Genomic DNA, 23583 nt, shown 5'->3' with positions numbered 1-23583 from the left:
GTGCTGGGATTACAGGCATGAGCCACCGTGCCTGGCTGGTGGGAAGCCTTTTAAACACCACCTGGTACATACTATGCACTCAGTAAGCATCACCTGTTCTGACTGGGTACTGCCCCCACTGGCCACACAGTAAGTCACCAAGTCCTACAGATGCTAGCCCCTTATTGTGGCCCCGTCACTTCCATCCATCTCTTCCTAGGTGGAGGACATCACAATTCATTCTGGATCATTGTAGCAGCAACCCCACTGCCTTGCCCCTTCTCATTGGTCTGCGGCAGGCACGGCCATCTTTCTAGCTGGTCCTGTCACTCTTCCCTGTGTGGAACATCACCTTGGCAGCACTGGCCCCTGCCCCACCCAGCCGTGAGTGTTAGTCCCACCGTCCCCGCACCACTTCTGTATCTGGATGCACCACTCTGCATATAATCTTTACATCTATGGGACCATGGGTTCCTTACAGGCAGGGCTGTGTCTGATTTCTTTCCATGTCCCCAGGTCCTCTCTCAGTGGGTGCTCAATGAAGAGCTAGCAAACTAAACTGGCTTTACAGCCCCAGAGTCAAGGGGACCTGGGGCGGTTCTGAAAACACTGGCATCAACCCCTGCACCAGCACACAGGTTCTGTGTCCAGAACTCCCACAGCAGCAACTTCTGCTTCTGGGATTGCCTGGAACCAGACATGGAAACTCACCAGGGATACCTTCTGGAGAGAGCCCAGGACTGTGGAGGCTAGGCAGCCCATGGCCGTGAGAGTGGGGAACTCGCCCTCAGAGAGAATGTGCTGGTCACCCTCGAAGTTCTTCTCATCAAACAGGATCCAGCTGGGGAAGGGGAAGAAATGGAGGGTGTCTGAGCCTACCTGTCCTTGGCCTGCCCAGGTTCCCCTGAGATACAGAAGAGGGAATGCAGATTGATCATGATCCACTGTCCCAGGGGAGATGGGATGAACAGGCACTACAGCAGCAGGGAATGAGGTCGGACCTAAGAAAAGACTAAATGAAATCATAGTGCCCCTATGGAGGGGAATTTGGCAATATTAGGCAAAACTCCATGAGTAATTGCTCAGCAATCTCATACCTAGGAATCCATCCCAAGGACACCCTTTGAAAACATGAAATAACACATGCAGGGGGCTATTCATTATGGCACTTCTGCAGTAGAAAAGAGGGGAAGCAGCCCAGATGTCCATCAATAGGGGATTGGCTGAATAAATTAAGAAAAAGTGGAATATAATGCAGCAGTTAAGTGGAATGAAAAAGAGCTCTTAAGGGGATATAAAGTGATCTCTAAACAGATGAAAAAAGCAGGTGCATAACAGTGTTTATAGCAAACTTCCTTTAAAAAACTAAGATATAATTCACATGCCATAAAATTCACACTTTTTGTTGTTGTTGTTGTTGTTGAGACAGAGTTTCCCTATTGTTGCCCAGGTTGGAGTGCAATGGCACGATCTCAGCTCACCATAACCTCCGTCTCCTGGGTTCAAGCAATTCTCCTGCAACAGCCTCCCGAGTAGCTAGGACTACAAGCACGCGCCACCATGCCCAGCTAATTTTGTATTTTTAGTAGAGATGGGGTTTCACCATGTTGGCCAGGCTGGTCTCGAGCTCCTGACCTCAGGTGATCCACCCACCTTGGCCTCCCAGAGTGCTGGGATTACAGGTATGAGCCACCGCACCTGGCCAAAATTCACACTTTTAAAGTGTACAATTTAGTGGTTTTTTTTTTATTATATTAACCCGGTTATAGTATGCTCCCTTTTGTGTAAGAAAATGGAGAAGGAAAACAAAATATAAATATTTGGTTTCTATTGTTATATGGAAATTTGTGAGTGTATATTTGCTTATATCTTAACAACAACAACAACAAAAAGCCAGTGGATGAATATGCCAAACACCAAAAAAAAAAAAAAAAAACAATGATTTCTAACAGGGGGAGAGAGAGAAAAAATTGGCAGGGACAGAGATGAAAGCTATTGGCTTTGGAACTGTTATAGGCTGAATGTCTGTGTCCTCCCAAAATCATATGCTAAAGCCATAACCCTCAATGTAATGTCATTCAGAGGTGGGGCCTTTAGGAGGTAATTCGGTTTAAAGGGGGTCATGAGGGTGAGACCCCATGATGGGATTAGTGTCCTTAAAAGAAGAGGAAGAGGCCGGGTGCGGTGGCTCATGCCTGTAATCCCAACACTTTGGGAGGCCGAGGTGGGCAGATCACCTGAGGTCGGGAGTTCGAGGCCAGCCTGACCAACATGAAGAAACCCCATCTCTACTAAAAATACAAAAATTAGCCGGGTGGGGTGGTGCATGCCTATAATCCCAGCTACTCGAGAGGCTGAGGCAGGAGAGTTGCTTGAACCCGGGAGGCAGAGGTTTCAGTGAGCCGAGATTGCGCCATTGCACTCTAGCCTAGGCAACAAGAGTGAAACTCCACCTCAAAAAAAAAAAAGAAGAGGAAGAGATGGGAGCTCACACTCTCTCTCTTCACTACATGAGAACACAGCAAGAATATGGCCTTCTGCAAGCCAGGAAGAAAGGCCCACTGGGCAAGTGAAGTGGCCAGCACCTTGATCTTGAATTTCCTAGTCTCCAGAACTGTGACAGAATAAATTTCTCTTATTTAAACCACACAGAGTATGGTATTTTGTGATAGCAGCCTGAGCTAAGGCAGGAACCATGTAAATATTTCATGTAATAATTATTATTTTAGAGATAAGATCTCACTCTGTTGCCCAGGCTGGAGTGCAGTGGTGTGATCATAGCTTACTGCAGCCTCCAACTCCTGGGCTCAAACAGTCCTCCCATCTCAGCCTCCTGAGTAGATAGTACTATAGGTGCCTGACACCACACCCAACTAATTAAAAATGTTTTTGTCGAAACAGGGTCTCCTTATGTTGCCCAGGTGGTTCTTGAACTCCTGGACTCCTGCCTCAGCCTCCCAAAATGCTGGGATTACAGGCATGAGCCACCGTGCCCAACTTCATGGTAATTATTGATAGGAAAATAGAATTAGGGCCAGGTGCAGTGGCTCATACCTGTAATCCCAACACTTTGGGAGACCAAGAAGGGAGGATTGCTTGAGCCCAGAAGTTTGAAACCAGCCTGAGTAACAAAGTGAGACCCCCATCTCTACAAAAAAAGTTGAAAAATTAGCCGGGCGCGGTGGCGTGCACCTATGGTCCCAGCTTCTCAGGAGGCTGAAGTAGGAGGATCCCTTGAGCCCAGGAGGTCAAGGCTGCAATGGGCTGTGTTCACACCACTGCACTCCAGCCTGAATGAGAAAGTGAGACCCTGTCTCAAACAAAAACAAAAACAAATCCAGAAATAGATAAAAATGAAAAATATTCCTTAAAACTGAAAATAAATTAATTTAATGAACCTAATTGTATATTAGGTTGGTGACATAACCACACACACAAAAGTATTATTTCAAATGTGCTTAAGACACAGTAATTTGAACGAATACATAACAAATAGGGTATAGGTGAATATCTTGAGGACAAAAAGAACCACAAGAGGCCAGCTACGGTGGCTCATGCCTGTAATCCCAGCACTTTGGGAGGCCGAGGGGGGCGGATCACGAGGTCAAGAGTTTGAGACCAGCCTGACCAACATCATGAAACCCCATCTCTACTAAAAAAACAAAAATTAGCTGGGCATGCTGATGCACACCTGTAATCCCAGCTACTCGGGAGGCTGAAGCAGGAGAATTGCTTGAACCCAGGAGGTGGAGGTTGCAGTGAGCCGAGACAGCGCCACTGCACTCCAGTCTGGGTGACAGAGCGAGACTCCATCTCAAAAAACAAACAAACAAACAAACACACACACACACACACACAAAAACAGGAAACTCCCAACAGCATTCAGTGGTTTTCACTATTGGTTGTAATAAGGGCATTATAACTTTGAAACACCTAGCATGCAGATTTTGGTCTCTACCATTTGCCACTAAAAGGAACTAGGGTTCCTTGGCAAATAGCCAATTCTAGATTTGGAACAAAAAGAAAAAATGTACAAAATGATCCTGGAGTATCTTATTATATCAAGAAAGTTATCAAAACTACTGGGGTTGCAGAGCCCGGTGGCTCACGCCTGTAATCCCAGCACTTTGGGAGGCCGAGGTGGGTGGATCACCTCAGGTCGAGAATTCAAGACCAGCCTGACCCACATGGAGAAACCCCATCTCTACTAAAAATACAAAATTAGCCGGGCTTGGTGGCCCTTGCCTATAATCCCAGCTACTTGGGAAGGCTGAGGCAGGAGAATCGCTTGAACCTGGGAGGCGGAGGTTGCGGTGAGCTGAGATCGCGCCACTGCACTCCAGCCTGGGCAACAGAGCAAAACTCTGTCTCAAAACAAAACAAAACCATACAAAAAAAACTACTGGGGTCGGCCGGGCACGGTGGCTCATGCCTGTAATCCCAGCACTTTGGAAGGCCGAGGTGGCGGATAGCTTGAGCCCAGGAGTTTGAGATCAGCCTGGCCAACATGAGGAAACCTGGCCCGAGGACCTTATTTGGATGCTGAGAAAAACAAGTTAATTTCACAAAGGCATTTTTGAGACAATGGGAGAAATCTGAACACGGACTGGGTATTGGGTAATATGAACATATTGTTAGTAATTGTATTAGATGTGATAATGACTTGTGGCTACGTGGGGAAAATGTTCTTTCATATTAGAGACACACGTTGAAGTGTGTACCCATGAAATTTTACGTTGGGTCAGGGATTTAAAATACTCCACTGAAAATTTAAAAGAGCACACGGATAGAGGAAACAAGATTTATCTTTGTATTATACAATCTACAGTTTTACATTTTCCATTAAAACCTTATTTTATTTTGTTCGTTTTAAAATTGCGCAAGACAGAACAGCTCATCCCAAGGTAGCCAAAGGAAGGAAATCAGTTGAAAGACTCCTCCTGCAGCCCCGCCTCTGCCCCAGCGCCCCCGGCCCTCCACCCCTCCACGTCCTCACCTGCCGCCGTGGACCCGGCAGGACTGAGGTCGGAAAGAGGCGGGCAGAGCGGCCTGGTCATCTTCGAAAGAGAAGTGGTCGCCCAGAAAGTCGGGGCGGGAGAAAAGCTGAATCTGGAGGCAGAGAGGGGAGATGAGGGGAAGGAGGGCGATGGAGTGGGGCCAAGAACAGCGGGCAGGGGAGAGGTTTGAAATGAGGGGACAGACGTGAGCCCAGCGGCTCCCTGCGGAGTCCCCACCTTACCTTTGAGACAAAGTGCAGATCGTGCTCCCCGACCTGAAGGGAGGGACCGAATCGAGAATTAGGGAGGGTGCCGGCCCCTAGCCTCGGCTCCTCTAGGTTTCAGTACTGCCCACCCCGCGGCCGCGCCCTCGGCCCCGCCCCCTTCCAAGGCCCCGCCCCAAGCGCCCAGGCGGGTCCTCCAGCCCGCTACCTCTGCGTGGGGGCGGGGCGCACCCGAACTCCAGGCCCCGCCCCCGGGGTGCCCCGCCCCCCGCGGCCGGCACTCACCTGTAGGACCGGCTGCAGCGAGGCGAGGGTGCTGTTGCCAGCGCCCCAGTCCTCGCAGTTACGGTACACGCCCTTCTCCAGCACGTACTGTTCCCCGGAGAAGCCCACCTCCTGGTAGGCCACCCACCTACAAGAAGGGCGGGGCGCGGGTCAGCTGGGACGGAGCCTGCACCTCTCCTGGAACCGCCCCCGGCTCGCCGGGGCCCGCCCCGCTCCCGGAGCCCAGGTCACTTACACGCCGCTGAGCACGTGGATCGCCTGTGTGCTGGGGCCGTGTTGCACCAGCTCCACATCCGGCAATGCCTTGCTCACCTCCACGCCGTGCCCCTCGAAGTCCATGGCCTCAAATAGCACGACGGCTGGGTCCCCGAAGTCCTGGGTCCCCAGGGACAGTCAGGTCTCTCCCGCCCACAAACCGAAACCCCTGGGAGTGCCCAGACCCCAGGGTCACAGCCCACCCGGGGAATTAGGGGTGAGGCTGTCAGTACGGCCTGGAGAAGAGCAGCGGGGAAGAGAGGCTAGACCTCCGGGAACACTTCCAGGGAGAACACGGAGAGGGGGTATAAATTCTTCCCTCCACAAACTGTACTGGGGAAGGTCTGGCTGTGGCCAGAGGCAGAGGGATGGGCCAACTGCATTTGCTTACCGTCCGGATGACCCGGAGGGAGGTCAGCAACTCGTCATAGCCTCCCCAGTGTGACCAGTCTGGGTATTCCCCCTCCTCCAGCAGATACTGGTGGCCCCGGAAGCCCTCCTTCTCGTAGCCCACCCAGCTGGGAAAAGCAGGAGGATGGACAGGCAGGTTCAGTCATAGGAGGCCCATGGATGAATGAGACAGCTGTCCCCACCCCTACGCAGCCCAGGTCACTCCCCACTCCCAAGGGTAAAGGCCAGAGGTGATGAAATAGAAGGAAGGGTCCTGAGTTCTCACCAGCCCCCGAGAACTCTCAGGGACCCCACAGAGGCCAGGTGGGGGCTCTGGCTGTCCTCTGGCTGCTGAAGGTTGTAGATGTCTCGGCTCACTTCCCAGCTGCGGCCCTGAAAGCCTGGGGCCTCATACACCACAGCCTGGAGGAAAGAGTTTGTCAGGATAGCGGGGAGTCATCTGGACCCAAACACACCCAGCCAGCTCAGGAATGGCTCTGCCCAGCATCAAGCCAATGTGGCACCCCCTAGTCCTCCCACCTCCTTGCTAAACTCTATCCCCTTACCCAGTTCCTATCTCTACTCTGACCTCTGACCTTCTTACACATCAAAAGCCAGTTCCCAGTGAGCCCATCAGGTCCCATCGCCCCAGACCCAGATTCTGGCCCCCAGTGCCCTCCTCTCTGGATTTCCTGTCCAGACCACGATAACCAAACACCTGCACCCCACCACCAAAGGCCCTCTTTGGCTCTTAAGCCCAGACTCTTACCCTGGGCTCCCCTGGCTTCTCCACACTTGGGCAGCCCTGCAGAGGAGACAGAGCTGAGACACCAGCTCAGAGATGGGAAAGACAGATGGGGCTGGGGATCTAGGATTTTCCTGATCCTGAGAACCCCAACCCCATGTCTTCCCTCTTCCCCCACCTCTTAGGTTAATCCTCCCTCTCCTCCCACTCCCATTCCCAATAGAAGCTCCCAGGAATCAGTCTCCAAGGGGTGCTGTTTTACACTTCATCCCCCATCCCTTCCCACAGACTGCAGGACCAGCTACTTGGTCCTTGCAGGACCTTGCAGGACCAGGGGCAGAGCCTAGACCTCCTGGCCTGTGGGTGTGCCCTGTTCTTTACCAATCTCATGGGCTTCAGGGAGCCCACGCTGGGGTCCGATGTGCCCCAGGCCTCCGAGGTGGGGTACTCTCCAGGTTCCAGGATGTAGGGAGTGTCTTCAAATAATGGTTTGGGGTACAGTAGCCACCTGGGGGAAGGCAGAGAGGCTGCTGCACCCCAGACTTCAAGGGACACAGATTGGCGGGTGGGAGGGAAGGTATAGAGGGGAAAAGGAGGTTTTCTGGGGAGGTTCCCCTCAGTCCCGTATAATCTCTTGCGATAGCCATATTGGTCTCCCTTCCTCTGGCTTTGCCTTCTCTAATTTCACACAGCAGCTGGAGCACTTTTCTCTAGCATGCGTGGAAAACTGCTTCAACAACCCCAGCAGTTCCCTGTTAGCCTCACAATAAAGCCCGGCTATGCAAAGAGGCTCTGCAATCTGGCCTCTTCCTTCTCCCTGGGCCTCAGTTCTTCCCACTTGTTGCTTACACCGGCTACACTGAAAATTTGAAGCTTAGCTCTCTCCTCTCTGGGCCTTTGCATGTGCTATTCCCTCTGTCAGATATATTCTTTTCCCCATTCATTCAATTGACAAATATTTAGAAGCATCTGCTCTGTGCCAGACCCTGCTACAGGCATCAGGGATACAGTAGTGAACATACAAAATCTCTGCCCTCATGGAGCTTAGATTCTTGGCCAACTCATCCCAGCATGGTGTCTCCTCCTCCAGGAAGGTTTCTCTGACTTCCACACTCCGCCTCTCATGGTATGGTGTTTTTCTGTGCTCCCTCACCCCAAAAATCTGAATTGCTATTGTCTGTTTACTTGCCTGTCCCTGCCAGTGGACTGAGCACTCCTGAAGGCAGGAACTGTGTTCTGTCACCTCTATGTCCCCAGCACCCAGCACAGTGAATGTCAAATGAAGGGATTCTAGAATAGACCAGACTCACAGTCCTGCAGAGACGGTGGCAGATGCCACCTGCAGGGGCTTCTCCAGACCCTGGGAATTCTTCAAGGCCTTTGTTAGCTTCACTTGCTCCCCCTTGAGGCCCTCCTCAGAGAAGAGGCTGATTTCCGGGGTGCTGTAGTCCTGTGGAAGGAGGGGGAAAATTAAATATATATAAACAGCCAGGCATGTTGGCTCATGCCTGTAATCCCAGCACTTCGGGAGGCCGAGGCGGGCAGATCACCTGAGGTCAGCAGTTCGAGACCAGCTGACCAACATGGAAAAACCCGGTCTCTACTAAAAATACAAAATTAGCTGGGCATGCCTGTAATCCCAGCTACTCAGGAGCCTGAGGCAGGAGAATCGCTTGAACCTGGGAGGCAGAGGTTGCGGTGAGCCGAGATCACGCGATTGCACTCCAGCCTGGGCAATAAGAGTGAAACTCCGTCTCAAAAAAAAAAAAAAAAAGAAAAGAAAAGATATATAAACAGCCCCCCTTGGACAACACCCCGCTTTCCCAAGTCCATTTAGCCAAGGCTCCAAATAGCTTCTGAGAAAACCTTTGTAGCCATTCCCCCAGAGACCAGGAAACTGACTAGGGTGGTCTTTGCAAGGTCAGCCAGCCAAGCCTGAGACCAAAGCCCGTGCTGGTCCCTTGCTGAATCTTTGGGACCTGGGACAGAAGTTCGCGGGAGAACCTGCAAAGTGCCAGGCCCATAGCCTTGCCTCTGGGTAGCCTGACTTCCAGCCTGGTGGAAGGACAGGCAAGATGGACAGCCACTTCCTGAGTTCCAACTTTGACTCCTCCTGTAGGTACGATTCCTGCCTCTGTCCAGACTGTCTTTGCCTGCTCATCATCCCAGGAAGCAGCAGATCCTCTTTGTATTCTGAGTGTTTCTTCCCCACCAGGACCATTTTCATTCACTCACTCATTCATCAAATATGTACGAAGCATCTACTGCATGCAAGGCACTGTGCTAAGGTCATGTCCTACCCTATCTCATTTAGTCCTCCCAGTGGGCGTTATTCATCCAGTCACAGGTAAGGAAAGTGAGGCTCGGAGAAGTTAAGCAACCTGCCCAAGGTCACACAGCTTGTAAGTAGCAGAGCAGCATAGTTTTTGTTCACCTCCCATGTGCTTGGCATACAACAGGCGCCCAATCAATGCTGAATGAATCAAAGGAATCCAGAAACATCTGACTTCAAAGCCTTTGCTTTTCTCTTGTGGTTGTTAACTCCCACATGTAGATGAATTTATTGTCAGAAGTTCACAATTAATTGTCCACAAACATTTGTGTGTTTCTGGAGAGGCTTTGTTTTTTTTTTTTTTGTTTTTTTGTTTTTTGTTTTTTGAGATGGAGTTTCACTCTTGTTGCCCAGTCTGGATTGCAGTGGCGTGATCTTGGCTCACCGAAACCTCTGCCTCCCGAGTTCAAGCCATTCTCCTGCCTCAGCCTCCCAAGTAGCTGGGATTACAGGCACCCGCCACCATGCCCAGCTAATTTTTTGTATTTTTTTTAGTTGAGACAGGGTTTCATCAGGTTGGCCAGGCTGGTCTTGAATTCCTTACCTCAGGTGATCCACCTGCCTTAGCCTCCCAAAGTGTTGGGATTACAGGCATGAGCCACCGCGCCCAGCCTCTGGAGAGGCTTTGAAAACTATCCCCTCCTCCTGGGCCACTGTCCTAGTTAAGCCTAATGAGCTCTCATCATCTCCTACCAGGAAGATTGCAACAGCTCTGGACTCAGTTATTCATTCTTTCGTTAGAAACAAAAATCAGGCCAGGCGCAGTGGCTCACGCCTGTAATCCCAGCACTTTGAGAAGCCGAGATGGGCAGATCACGAGGTCAGGAGATCAAGATCATCCTGGCTAACACGGTGAAACCCCCTCTCTGCTAAAAATACAAAAAAAAAATTAGCTGGGTGTGGTGGCAGGCGCCTATAGTCCCAGCTACTTGGGAGGCTGAGGCAGGAGAATCGCTTGAACCTGGGAGGCAGAGCCTGCAGTGAGCCGAGATCATGCCACTGCACTCCAGCCTGGGTGACACAGCGAGACTGAAGTCTCAAAAAAAAAAAAAAAGAAACAAACAAAAATCAAAAAATCAAACAAACCAAAAGAACCAAAATGCCTGATAGACACTGCTTTTAGAGTCATTGCTCTTCCTTCTGGTGTCAAGCTTAATTTCAGTAGTTTATTACTGTGCTGTGAAAAAATGTTGTTGTTTTTACTTTACAAACATGAAATTATAATTTTTTTTTAACTCTTTTTGCCCAGGCTGGAGTGCAATGGCATGATCTCAGCTCACTGCAACCTCTGCCTCCCGAGTTCAAGCGATTTTCCAGCCTCAGCCTCCCGAGTAGCTGGGATTATAGGCGCCCACCATCAAACCTGGCTAATTTTTTTATTTTTAGTAGAGACAGAGTTTCACCATATTGGCCGGGCTGGTCTTGAACTCCTGACCTCAGGTGATCCCCCAACTTGGCCTCCCAAAGTGCTGGGATTATAGGCGTGAGCCACTGTGCCGGGCCTTTGAAATTATGTTAACTTTTCAAACCACACAGCCCTTCCTCAAAAATCAGAGGTGCCCCTGGCTGGAAATCACAGCCCTTCTTGGTCTCCCTGCCTCCAGGATCCCTCTTTTTTCCACCTGGCAGCCAGTGGGATGTTTACAAATCCCTAGTCTGGCTATATGGCATCCCTGCTCCAAACCCAATCCTCATAGCCTAGCTTGACTGTAAGTCCTGCAGGGCAAAGAGGAGATCTCCCCCAACTGCCCATTGCCTGGCACCGGTGCCTGGCACATATTAGACATGAGTGAGCATCTGTGAGCAAATGAATGAGCAAACATGCCTGGCACCTCGGATCTGACTGGGGGCCTGCACGCTGGCCCCTGGGGGGGCAGGTAACCCCCACATCCACTCCCACCTTGTCTCTGCTGCTCTCTCCCCTTCCTGCCTGAGCATCCATTCAAACTTCCCCAGACTGCTTTCCCAAGCTGAGCTTGGCCTCTGCCTGGGCCCTGACTCCTCAAGCCAGGCTGCCCATTCCCCAGAATCTCTTTCTTCCCCAGTCAGCTCCACGGTCAGGAATCTACAGACCAGTCCATATTAAGCCCCTCTGCCCACTATCCCATAAGATCTCTGCCAGGAATTTCTTTTGAAACAGAGTCTCACTCTGTTGCCCAGATTGGAGTGCAGTGGTGCAATCCAGGCTCACTGCAACCTCTGCCTCCCGAGTTCAAGTAATTCTCCTGCCTCAGCCTCCTGAGAAGCTGGGATTACAAGCACATGCCACCACACTCGGCTAATTTTTGTATTTTTAGTAGAGACGGGGTTTCACCATGTTGGCCAGGCTGGTCTCCAACTCCTGTCCTCAGCCGATCCACCTGCCTTGGCTTCCAAACTGCTGGCATTACAGGCGTGAGCCACTGCTCCCGGCCTCGGGGATTTCAACTTTAGGCACTCGAGGCCGTCTCCCACCTCCAACTCACTCACCCAGACAACCCTCCTTAGGGAGCCGATGCCTTGGGGACTCCACTTTGTCCCTGGGGTTCTGAGTTCCATGTCTCCTTCAGGCAGGACCAGCTTCTGACCCCGGAACTCTGGCTGTTCGTACAGCACCCAGCTGTGGGCACAGAGATTCTAGGGTCACAGATGAGGAGGAGGATGTGCCCAAGGCTGCCGGGTAGCTGACGGGGTTTCTCCCAGGCTGGCCTGATCGCTCCTCACTCCCCTCTGCACCCCCCCAGGTTCACAGCCAGGTGCCCTGCTGGGCACTCCCCACTTACCAGCCTCGAACTACCCTTATGGAGGCTACAGGGGCCCAGCCTGAGGCATCAACGATGTCTCCCCAGACCTCCCTGCCACTGCCTTGGCAGCCAGACTCCGAGAAGAAGATCACCTGAGAAGGCACAGAAGGGGTCCTCAGGCCCTGACCCCAGGCCCCTGCCTCCTGCTGCCCCCACCCACTTGCCCCCACAAGCCTACCTTTCCAGGCCTGGTGTTTGGCTTACCCTGGGTCTTTAAGGCTGGGCTCTGAAATGGAGACAGGTAAGTCCTGTGGGGTCACCTCTTTTCTGCCTCCCCACAACCTGCCATTCCAAGGATCCCACATCCTCCCTATAGACCTCCACCCCCAAGGAGCTGGCGCATAGAGGATGCTCACACTTGTTCCCAACCCCCAGGGGCCTCATCACCCTGGCCCAGGAGCTCAGTGCTCATCACCTGCCTTCCTCAGCTCCCAGGATGTTGGAGCCCCCACACCCTTCGGAATCCACAGTACAAACCTCCCACAGTACAAACCTCTCACAGTAGGGATAGGGAGATTGAGGCCCAGAGAGATGTGGCTTACACAGGTCAACTGAACCAGACTTCAGACAGAAGCCTCTGCCCCCAGACTCTGACTGGCACCACTCTCTTCACACTACCCAAGCCTTGACCCAGGTGAGGCCAGGCACCTCCCTTGCCCACCCGAGGCCTCACTTACCCACCCCTCCAGGGACAGGGCACAGGCAAGCTTCTCCGTCGGGGATGGTCTTTCACTGCAAAGCAGGGGCAACTGTCCTGGCACCTTCCTGAGCCCCGGTGCCCCATGGGGCAGCAGAGCAGATAGTTTTGTGCCCAGCGGTTCTGGGGTGGAGGTCTCCTTGGTGGCAGGCACCAGACTGCCGAAAAGAAGGCTGCCTTCGAGACGGGAAGTGGGCCTGCTGCCTCCCTGCAATTCCAACCCCAGCTCTGAGTGGGGGCCCTTGGTTCCTGCTACATGCTTCTTCATCATCTCCAGAGGAGAGCAGGAGACCTGGGTGGGTCTGGCAGGGTGGAGGTCCCTGGAGGGGCTGGGCCCGGCTTTCTCCTGCCTGCGCTGAAGCTTCTCATCGTCACTCAGATAGGGGTTCTCTGGTTCCTCCTCCTCCTCCTCCTCTTTCTCTTCCAGTGAAGGCACCTCCTGGGGGCCGGGGCCCAGCACCCATGGCCCCGGCTGGTCCTCCTCAATGGCAGGCAGTGTGGCGTACATGGACAGGTAGGAGGAGCGAGGGGCTCGTGGCAGCCGGTGAGTGAGGAGGATCTCAGGGGGCTCCATGCTCCTCAGGGTATCCAGGAATATCTCCAGGTCAGCGGCCAGGGCCACCTCATCCTCCTCCCTCGATGTCTCTGGGCATGTCTTGCCCTCGGTGAGATCAGAGACAAGCTGGGACTCCGTGCTGGCCTCTGCTCCTGTTGGCACTGGGGCAGGGGTGCCTCCTGGGCTGGGGGACACCCTGTCCACTGAGGAAGATGGGGCAGGGACAGCAGCAGTATCCTGCACAACGTCTTTCTGGGTGAGATATGAGATAGGGCTCTCTTCAGAGTCCTGGACCCCCTTATCCTGTTTGGGGAGTGAGGTGGCAGGAGCAGTTGGGCCTTGAACAGTCTCTTCCTTGGTGAGGGGTGGGGCAAGGCTGCCTGCAATACCCTGGACAGCCTCTTTTTGGATGCTAGGGCTGCCTTCTGGGCCCTGGACAACCTCAGTTGACTTGGGGGACAAGGCAGCAGGAGCACCGGACCCCTGCACCACCTCCTGGGTGGGAGATGAGGCAGCAGGAGCACCGGACCCCTGCACCACCTCCTTCTGGGTGGGGGATGAGGCAGCAGGAGCACCGGACCCCTGCACCACCTCCTTCTGGGTGGGGGATGAGGCAGCAGGAGCACCGGACCCCTGCACCACCTCCTTCTGGGTGGGGGATGAGGCAGCAGGAGCACCGGACCCCTGCACCACCTCCTGGGTGGGAGATGAGGCAGCAGGAGCACCAGACACCTGCACCACCTCCTTCTGGGTGGGCGATGAGGCAGCAGGAGCACCAGACCCCTGCACCACCTCCTTCTGGGTGGGGGATGAGGCAGCAGGAATACCAGAGCCCTTCACAACCTCTTTCCAAGTGGGAAATGAGGCATCAGGAGCACTGGGGCCCTTCACGGCCTCTTTCCTGGTGGGGGACAAGGCAGCAGGAGCACTGGACCCCTGCACCACCTCCTTCTGGGTGGGGGATGAGGCAGCAGGAGCACCGGAGCCCCGCACCACCTCCCTCTGGGTAAAGAGGAGGACAGGGACATTTTCAGAGTTCTGAACAAACTTATTCCTTAGGGACGATGGAGCAGAAAGACCTCCTGGGCTGGGGACATCCTTCCTTCTTGTAGAGGATGGAGCAGGAGGTTGACCAGGGACTGTCACATGCTCGCTCCTCACCATGGGCAGGACGGTGGCAGCAGGGGGGTCCACGAGCCCTTCCCTTTTTATGGGGGGCAGAACAAGGGGAGTGAGCTGGGCCCTGGGGTGAGTGGGCACCACAGGCTGCTTTGCAGGGTGAGTTAGGCCCGGAGAGGGGACGTGGGTCTGGAGTCTGGGAGAGGAGGGGACTGATGCTTGACCCTGAGAAGTCTGGAGAGGGAGCTCAGTGGAACTGGGGGCTCCCAGCACCTGCCGGAGCTCACAGACCCTGGCATCCGGGGCTCTGCCCTGGTCTCTGTCTGGACAGGCTGCAGGGGCATCCTGATTCTTAAGCAGGTGAGCACTGCCTGGGATGCCTGTAGAGGCCAGGGCAGAGCTGTCTTTAAGCTCTGCTGTCCCGGTCTCAGGCAGCTGCCTCAAGGCTGCCCCCACTGTGCTGCCCAGACCTGTGCTCCTTGGCCCGCCAGCCGTGGGCCTGGGCAGGTGGCTGGCAGGGGGGCTGTGCCCAGCAGGCACGAGGTTACTTAGCACTTTCACAGCCTGGCTGCGGCTGGGCGAGCCTGGTGGGGAGCCCACCACCACTGGCTGCACCATGCGGGCGACCTGACGGCCCCGTGGCAGGGCCTCTCCTGAGGACACTGGCTTCACGGTCACAGAGCTGCTCACCCGCCGGTCCACATGACCTCCCACCACCGTGGTGGTCCGCACAGTGCGTGTCACTCGGTATTCCTCGAGGCTCCGGGAGCTCCCACTGGTGAGACCTACACCTGGGTGGGGACTTGGCTCTCGGGGCCCAGGCAGGGGAACCAAAAGCTCAGTCCTGGCCACAGCTCCCACACGTGGGGGCCCAGTCCTGGGAGCCTGGCGGCTGCCATCACTCTGGTCCACAGCCTCCTTCAGCCTCCCCTCAGGCCTTTTCTCCTTGGGAGGTGGTGTGTACTTCTTGGAAAAGATGGGTCCATGGCTCTGGAAGTTTTTGGAGCCAGCTGTATCCCAAGGGCCCTGGCAATTCACAGTCTCTTCTTCCTGTGTTGCAAAGCCATTGACTTCCTCTTGACGGCTGAACTCAAACATCTCCTCCTGGGGGACTTCCATCTGGGCCCCTGACACCAGGGACACCTTGTGAAAACCATGTTTGATCTCTTCCTGGGCAGGGGGCCGCTGCCGCCATGTCAATGTGGCACTTACCACTCGGGCCTTGGCCCGGGCCATAGGCCCACCCGCCTCCTCCATGTGGGGCCCTGGCAACTTGTCTGGAGGTGTCTTTGTCCCACTGTGGTCCAGCTCCCTGCAGAGGAATAAGAGAGATGAGGGTCAGAGGGTGGTGAGAGTGGCTTCCCAAAGGACAGAATAACCACCCCTAGCCCGGTCAGGCCGGGAACCTCAGGCAAATCGCTTGGCCTTTTGGGTCATTGCTCTCTCATCTGTGAAATGGGCATGGTAGTCTCAGCTCTGATTTGGTTGATCAGAGCCCCTCATCCATCCCTCTCCCTGACTTTCAGGTGATCTCCTAGGTCAGGGTCCTTCAAAGGTGAAGCTGAGGTCTGAGCCCAGAAGGAGAGAAAAGAAAGAAGGCAGAAGGGAAGATGCAGCTGACCCACAGGTCTATGGGGGGGCTGGGACTCTGCCCACAGAGCCCTAGGTCTAGTCCCCCAGGAGCTGAAAACTAGAAAGCCGAAAACTGGGCAAGCGTTGCTCTAACTGTTCAGGAAAGATGGGCTTTGGCCTCAAGCAGAGCTGGGTTCCTTAGTTGCTCACTAGCTGGCCATTTCTCCCCTTCAAGCATCAGGGTCCTCAGCCACAAAACTGGAGTCTTGCCAGAGTCCAGAAAGAGAAACAATGAAACCTCCCCCTGGGTTTTTTTTTTTTTTTTTTTTTTTTTTGAGACAGGATCTTGCTGTGTTACCCAGGCTGGAGTGCAGTGGCATGATCATAGCTCACCGCAGCCTCGAACTCCTGGGCTCAAGTGATCCTCCTGCCTCAGCCTCCCAAGTAGCTGGGACTACAGGCACATGCCACCACACCCAGCTAGTTTTTATTTATTTATTTATTTATTTATTTTTGAGACGGAGTCTCGCTCTGTCGCCAGGCTGGAATGCAGTGGCGCGATCTCGGCTCACTGCAAGCTCCACATCCCCGGTTCACGCCATTCTCCTGCCTCAGCCTCCCCAAGTAGCTGGGACTACAGGCACCCGCCACCATGCCTGGCTAATTTTTTTGTATTTTTGGTAAAGATGGGGTTTCACCGTGTTAGCCAGGATGGTCTTGATCTCCTGACCTCATGATCCGCCTGCCTCGGCCTCCCAAAGTGCTCAGATTACAGGTGTGAGCCACCGTGCCCGGCCCCAGCTAGTTTTTATTTTGTATTTTGAGGTCTTGTTATGTTGCCTAGGCTGGTCTCAAACTCCTAGGCTGAAGTGATCCTCCCACCTTGGCCTTCCAAAATGTTGGGATTATGGATATAAGCCACTACTGTGCCTGGCCTAAATTTTTATCTTTTTATTTTAATTTATTTTATGAGACTGAGTCTTGCTCTGTTGCCCAGGTTGAAGTGCAGTAGCTCTCTGCAGCCGTGAACTCCTGGGCTGAACTGATCCTTCTGTGTTAACTCTCCAAGTAATTGGGACCACAGGCACATGCCACCACACCCAAAATGCTCGCCTTATAACCTAAATTGCTGGCTCATCAACTTTCTGCTGTCACCTTGGAGATTTGTGACCAAACGTTAGCAGGTGTGCACATGTGTGTATGGGCATGAGCACCTGCTGATGGTCTCCAGAGCACAGGGGCAGGTCTGTGTGCAAGTGTAGGTCTAAATGGAGCCTCTCAGAGCTGGGTGCAGTGACTCACACCTGTAATCCCAGCACTTTGGGAGGCAGAGGTGGGAGGATTGCTTGAGGCCAGCAGTTCTAGACCAGCCTAGGTGACATAACAAGACTCTACAAGTCTCTACAAAAAATTAAAAGAATTAGCCAGCATGGTGGTGTGTGCCTGTAGCCCTAGCTACCCTGGGGGCTGAGGTGGGAGGATCACTTGAGCCCAGGCTGCAATGAGCTATGATCGTGTCACTGCACTCTAGCCTGAGTGACAGAGAGATCTTATCGCTAAGAAAAGTTACCATTATTTTTTGAGACAGGATCTCGCTCTGTTGCCCAGGCTGGAGTGCAGTGGCATGATCTCAGCCCACTGCAACCTCCTCCTCCCAGGTTCAAGTGATTCTCCTGCCTCAGCCTCCCGAGTAGCTGGGATTACAGGCATGTGCCACCATGCCCAGCTAATTTTTGTATTTTTAGTAGAGATGGGGTTTCACCATGTTGCCCAGGTTAGTCTCAAACTCCTGACCTCAAGTGATCCACCCACCTTGGCTTCCCAAAGTGCTGGGATTACAGACGTGAGCCACTGCGCCCGGCCTAAAAAAAGTTTTTAATAAAAACAAAAATAAGGCTGGGTGCGGTGGCTCATGCCTATAATCCGAGCACTTTGGGAGACCGAGGCGGGCCGATCACCTGAGGTCAGGAGTTCGAGACCAGCCTGACTAACGTGATGAAACCTAGTCTCTCCTAAAAATAAAAATATTATCCAGGCATGGTGGCGGGCACCTGTAATCCCAGCTACTTGGGAAACTGAGGTAGGAGAATCGCTTGAACCCGGGGGGCAGAGGTTGCAGTGAGCTGAGATCGCACCACTGCACTCCAGCCTGGGCAACAGAGCGAGACTCTGTCTCAAAATAAAAATAAAAATAAAAAGTAAATAAATGGAGCCCCTTGGCTCTGTTAGGGCCCTTGGGCTTTATAATGCCCTCTTCCCTCCATTCTGTCCTCTACGATTATTTCCCTACTGAAGGTTAAGAAACCGAGGGTCAGAGAAGAGGAGCGACTGACCCAGGATGACGCAGCTATGAGATTTTCAAGCGGGGATTTAAATTCCTATCTTCTGATTTCATATCCAGGCATCCTCCCTCCTACCCCCAGGCCATGCTCTAGGGCATGTCCAGCTGCTCCCGTGATCCTCCTCAGCAGAGTATGTCTCAACCTCCATCCTGGAGGGCTGGGGCCTGGGTCTGGTTTCTTTTCTGACTCTTTCTTGATCTCTCTGGGTCTCCATAGCCTCGCTTACTAAATGTAGGATAATATTAACACCTGCCAAAGAAGACCTTCTAAGCTTCTGCTATGGCTTGAGTATTTGTCCCCTCCAAAACTCATGTTGAAACTTAATCCCCAGTGTGGTAATATTCAGAGGTGGGGCCTCTAAGCAGTGATTGGGTTATGAGGGCTATGCCTCATGAATGGATTAATACATTCATGGATTAATAGATTAATGGTTTAATGGATTAATGAGCAATCATGGGAGTAGGACTAGAGGCTTTTTTTTTGTTTGAGACAGGGTTTTGCTCTGTTGCCCAGGCTGGAGTGCGGTGGCACAATCTCAGCTCACTGCAACCTCTGCCTCTTGGGCCCAAACAGTCCTCCCACCTCAGCCCGCCGAGTAGCTGGGACTACAAGCATGCACCGCTGTGCTTGGCTAATTTTTGTATTTTTTGTAGAGATGGGGTTTCACTATGTTGCCCAGGCTGGTCTCAAACTCCTGAGCCCAAGAGATCTGCCTGCCTCTGCCTCCCACAGTGCTGGGATTACAGGTGTGAGCCACTGTGCCTGAGCAGACCAGTGGTTTTATAGGAAGAGGAAGGGACACCTGAACTAGCACCTCAGCCCCACTGCCATGTGATGCTCTGAGCGCCCTCAGGACTCTGCAGAGAATCACCAACAAGGTTCTCACCAGATGCACCCCCTTGACCTTGGGCTTCCAGGTTCAGGTATTCCATTATAAGCAACAGAAAATAGACTAAGCTCCCTAGGAACTCTCAGGTCAATTTCTCTGTTTTAATAGTAACAACAGCAACAGCCATTTGGGGAGGGCTTACTCTGCCAAACACCTTGCTAAGTGCTTTACATTCATTGTCCCATTGAAGCCTCAGGAGAATCCCACGAGCCTGAGACCTCGTAAAGAATAAACTATTCATAAATTAGATCATACATTCCCATTTTGCAGATGAGATTTTTTAAATGCTCAGAGAGGTTAAGAAACTTGTCCAAAGTCACAGAGTAGCCGAATCAAGACTTGAACCCCAACCCTAAGTGCTTACCCACCATACCAAACTTCCTAATATATGTATCCTATAACTGAGTCTCTGGTTTGGGGGTTTACATTTACAGGGAGCCACGTCCGTCCTGGAGGGCCTCTCCACCTCCACTCCCTGACTTCCAAGCTACACTGACCACGGCAATCCTATTCTTAGACCCCACGAACCCCAGAGAGGCCAGCCTGTTCAGCCCCAGTCTTTAGGCCTTCTCCATGAGGTACCCCCCACCCAGAGACCGACTCTGGGTGGGAAATGGACCCACTGCCCCCACTCCCCTCCCCCATTTCCCATTGTCCTCCTTCCTGAGAAGCTGGTAGAATTCAGAACTTTGACCCTTCCCTGTGGCCACAGCAGTGACTCACGTTTTATGAGGGGCAGAGATGAAAGAGACTGAGGCCCCGGGAAGCCTGACCTGACTCCAGGACCGCTGGTGGCTATGACAGTGTCAGGGACAGTGTCCAAGGGGGCCTGGAAGGTGAAGGGGTTAGGTAGAGCCCTGGTCCTTTTCCCAGGCCAGGGCTTCCTGAGAGCGGGACACAGCCAGACACCAAAGGCTCTGGATTTTGACCTCTCACTGAGGCCCCAACCCACTCCCCTGTCCCCATTAGGGAGCTCCTTTTTTCCTCATGCAACCCCTGCCCTCCTCGCTGGGACTCCTCCCAGATGAAGTTCGACGCTCTCGCTGAGCACCTCCTAAGCCCCTGTCCACCTGCCTCCCACTCTCCGAGCTTCCTTGTCTCTGATGGTGCTTATAGTAAGTGGCAAGGCTTGAGCTCTATCTCATTCATTCATCCATTCATTCCATTACTCACTCATTCAATGCTAATTGTGTCAAGGGATGTGCTAGGCCTCGGCTAGACTCAACCAGAACCAGAGCCAACTTTCTCATGAAAGGTGGCATATTAAGAAACTAGGGGCCAAGGAATTAGACATAAAAACAGGGACATTTGGAAAGTGCCATAGGCATCAGGAAAGCAACAGGAGAGCAATGTTGAAGGGAGCGGCTGATCATCAGATCAGATATTGTCAATGACCTCTTACCAATCAGAATTTAACATCTTTCTCAACCAGCCCAACCCCTGGACAACACCCCTGATAGCCAGTCATTCCACAAGCATGTGGTCATTGGCTTCTGCCTGCATACCTCCAGGGACAGGGAGGTCACCACTTGACAGTTCACCTGCCCCGTCCCTGAACAGTCATGACTGCTAGAATGTCCTTCAGACTCTGCTGGAATGTGCCTGCCTATAGATGCCCCCTTTTGTCCTTGCTCTGAAGACATACCCCAATACAATGACCCAGGATGCCTCTCCTGGGCCAGCAGAAGGGGCCATTCCCAGAGCCCTTTCTTCTGCAGGGCCCTAGACCAGAAGTGGATTTGTTGGCAGCGTGACCTGTGACCTCCAAACAAGGCATGTGGAGCTGGGAAGGGAGAGGCTGAGGAGGGGGCGGGGGGACTGTGGGAAAGAGCCTTGTCTAACCCAACAAGTCCTGGATTCTCCCCACTTACCTGTGAGTCACCCCCAAACTAGGCCAAACCAGTCCACAGGCCCACATGCAGGCAAACACATGCTGCGTCACACAGACGCAGGCACAGACACACAGATACCAACACAGACCCACAATCACACAGGCACAAAGATACACCTAGACGCCTACAAAAACATACACAACCAGGGACACACACACAAATACACACTTACCCAAGAAATACAAACACACACAGACACTCAGAGCCACAACAGACACACAAATCACATACACACAGACAGAAACACAGACACAATGACACACATGTGCACACATTCACAATACACACACAGTCAATTCACAGCCACAAGCTCTCTTCCCCTTGAAATTCACCTACCCCTGAACGTGGACACACACGCTTGGATGCACACGTATCTTACACAGTCCCACTGGCAGTCCCAGCTATGTCTCACTTCTTCTCGACTCCCGTATTTGCCAATCTTGGCCCAGAGAAACTTCTCCCAGGAAGGGGATATAGAAGGATGATGTTTCTGGAGGTCACCTGCCCCCCGCTGTAAGTGAGCCCTAGCCTCCCACCTGAGTCTGTCATTATCCACCTGGGCCCAAAATAGCCAGGTATTGGCAGATAGAAACCACATCTCCCCAGCTAACCCTACTTCTCTTTCCCGTCCCCCTCTCCAAGGTAGCCCCCTCCACCCACCTTCCCTCTCTCTGTAGCCCTTCTCCCCCAGCCCCTGACTTCTGGGGCATCCAAGCAGGTCTCAGAGCCAGCCTGGGTCCTACATCTCCCTCTTCCTTGGCACGGAACCCGTCACACTGACCCCTGCTTGGAGGACCCCAGCATCCCTGATTCTGCCTCTGCTACTACAACGCTGCCCAATCCACCGCCACAGGAGCCCAGAAAACCCTGGAGCCCACACAGCAACCTCACCTAACCCTCCACTCTCTGCACAGGGCCAGAGGCTTCCTCCAGGCAGCATGGAGCAGTGGTTAGAGCACAGGCACTGGAGTTACAGAAACCTAAGTTCAGATTCTAGCCCCTTCACTTTCTAGTTGACTTTGAGCAAGTGACTTAACCTTTCAGAGCCTCCTAGAATTAGGTGGCAGGGGTTGGGATTAGTCCCTACTTCATGGGATGGTTGGGAAGATTAAATAAAATTATGCTTAGAAAACAAATTGCAAATGACAGCCACCCCATCATTCTTAAGCACCATTCAAAACCCCACCCCAGGCTCATTTCCTCTTCAGGGTCATCCCTGGGAGGTTCCATGTTCATCCCTCCTTGATGAGCTTTGGGGGACACATCCTTCCACCTCTGCGTCCCCCAGGCAGATTTGGGAGAGTCATTTCAACACAAATAAAACCAGGCTTGGAAAACTCGACACCTGCTCCTTTGGCTTCCAGCGCAGAGCCAGGTGGGGTAATTATTGCTGTCACTGAGACATAATTAATAAGCATCCCTGCTATTTTGGCACCCCCAGTCTCTGGAGTTCAAAGTATATTCCTGTAAGCACCTCCTCCTTCCTCATTTTTAGCTACCAAACCCTCTCAACAACTCAAGGCCCAGAGAGGTTAAGCAACTCGCCTCAGGACACCCATCACCTAGGCTGGGTGCCAATTCCCAGGCTGAGTCTGTGGCCTCCTGAACAGAACTGGGGAGTGGTGTGTGCTGTGGAGAAGGTGACCCCCCCTTCCTGCCCATCCTCTCCCTGACAGGCTTTCCCCTTTCTCAGATGGACAGTGGGGGTGAGCAGCAGTGGGTTCCAGGAGGTAGCCTGTGGGCAAAGGGAGGGAGAGGAAGGCAGGGTTGGAGCAGGGAGGGAAGGCAGAGTCGGCTCAGGGTCCTGAATGAATGGGCCTGGAGCTGGAGAGGCCCAGGGAATAGGCAAAGTCTCAAGACAGGGCAGCCAGGCCAGTCTCCCCTCCCATCTCCCCACAGAGACCGACCTCTACTCACAGTCTGCGTGGGGACCCAGGTGTCCGGCCAGCCTGGAGCTCCTGCTGCTGGCCCGTGCTCCCCTGATGCGATTGGGCTCTCAGCTGGGGTTCCTGGGGCAGGGCCGTCTGGCACTCCGTGATGGGGCGGGGCCCCTGAGGAGGCTCCCACCAGCCCTCGGATTCCTCAGGGCCGCAGGGGTGTGGAGCTGGTTGGGCCGGTTCTTCACCCTCCTCCCCAGGTGCTAGCCTGTGCCCCAGCAGGGTGACAGTGATGCAGTAGCGGGTCCTCCTGGAAGAGGGACTCGTGTGTAGGGTCTGGGCGGGCTCTGGCAAGGGAGTCCCTGGGGTGGCGGGCTCGCCCTTTGTCCCCTCTGCCCTGGGGAAGGATGCAGGGCGGGGCAGCAGGGCTGCGTCTTCCAGGTTGCTGGGTGGCTCAGGCCTCAGAGGGACCTCTGGAGCTGTGGGTGGAGACTGCTGACAGGTGCAGCCTGAGGATCCCTGCTCTCCGTGTCCAGGAGCAGGCCCTGGGTACGGGGGGTGCCTGGCACGAGCAGACTCTCCTGAGGCCACTTCCAGGGCCAGGCACTCAGGCCCCAGGGAGGCATGGCTGGCCAGGTCGAAGGCGCTG

At 53.5% G+C, this 23583-nt stretch overlaps 1 protein-coding gene across 2 annotated transcripts in view; it reads right to left on the bottom strand.

The window, feature by feature from the left end:
* CRYBG2 (crystallin beta-gamma domain containing 2) overlaps window positions 1-23110 on the bottom strand; it is a 32374-nt gene extending 9264 nt beyond the window's left edge. The window contains exons 1-16 of one of the 2 annotated variants that reach the window (XM_055261542.2): window positions 22965-23063; window positions 14138-15674; window positions 12668-14086; window positions 12169-12216; window positions 11970-12082; window positions 11677-11806; window positions 8186-8325; window positions 7257-7383; window positions 6900-6935; window positions 6417-6553; window positions 6132-6258; window positions 5721-5860; window positions 5486-5612; window positions 5219-5251; window positions 4976-5088; window positions 691-820 (exon numbers count right to left, since the gene is read on the bottom strand). In XM_055261542.2, coding sequence (XP_055117517.1) covers window positions 691-820; window positions 4976-5088; window positions 5219-5251; window positions 5486-5612; window positions 5721-5860; window positions 6132-6258; window positions 6417-6553; window positions 6900-6935; window positions 7257-7383; window positions 8186-8325; window positions 11677-11806; window positions 11970-12082; window positions 12169-12216; window positions 12668-14086; window positions 14138-15619 — 4302 coding nt within the window. In that variant the 5' untranslated portion in view covers window positions 15620-15674; window positions 22965-23063. Of the gene's footprint in view, window positions 1-690; window positions 821-4975; window positions 5089-5218; window positions 5252-5485; window positions 5613-5720; window positions 5861-6131; window positions 6259-6416; window positions 6554-6899; window positions 6936-7256; window positions 7384-8185; window positions 8326-11676; window positions 11807-11969; window positions 12083-12168; window positions 12217-12667; window positions 15675-22964 lie in introns of both variants that reach the window. The other variant, XM_055261541.2, reaches the window with a different exon arrangement.
* Between the last annotated feature and the right edge of the window lie 473 nt (window positions 23111-23583).

Source organism: Symphalangus syndactylus, chromosome 22 (assembly GCF_028878055.3).
Source record: "Symphalangus syndactylus isolate Jambi chromosome 22, NHGRI_mSymSyn1-v2.1_pri, whole genome shotgun sequence".
Classification (NCBI taxonomy): domain Eukaryota; kingdom Metazoa; phylum Chordata; class Mammalia; order Primates; family Hylobatidae; genus Symphalangus; species Symphalangus syndactylus.
The sequence above is the reverse complement of the archived record's forward strand: the minus strand, read 5'-3'. Positions and strand labels throughout refer to the sequence as shown.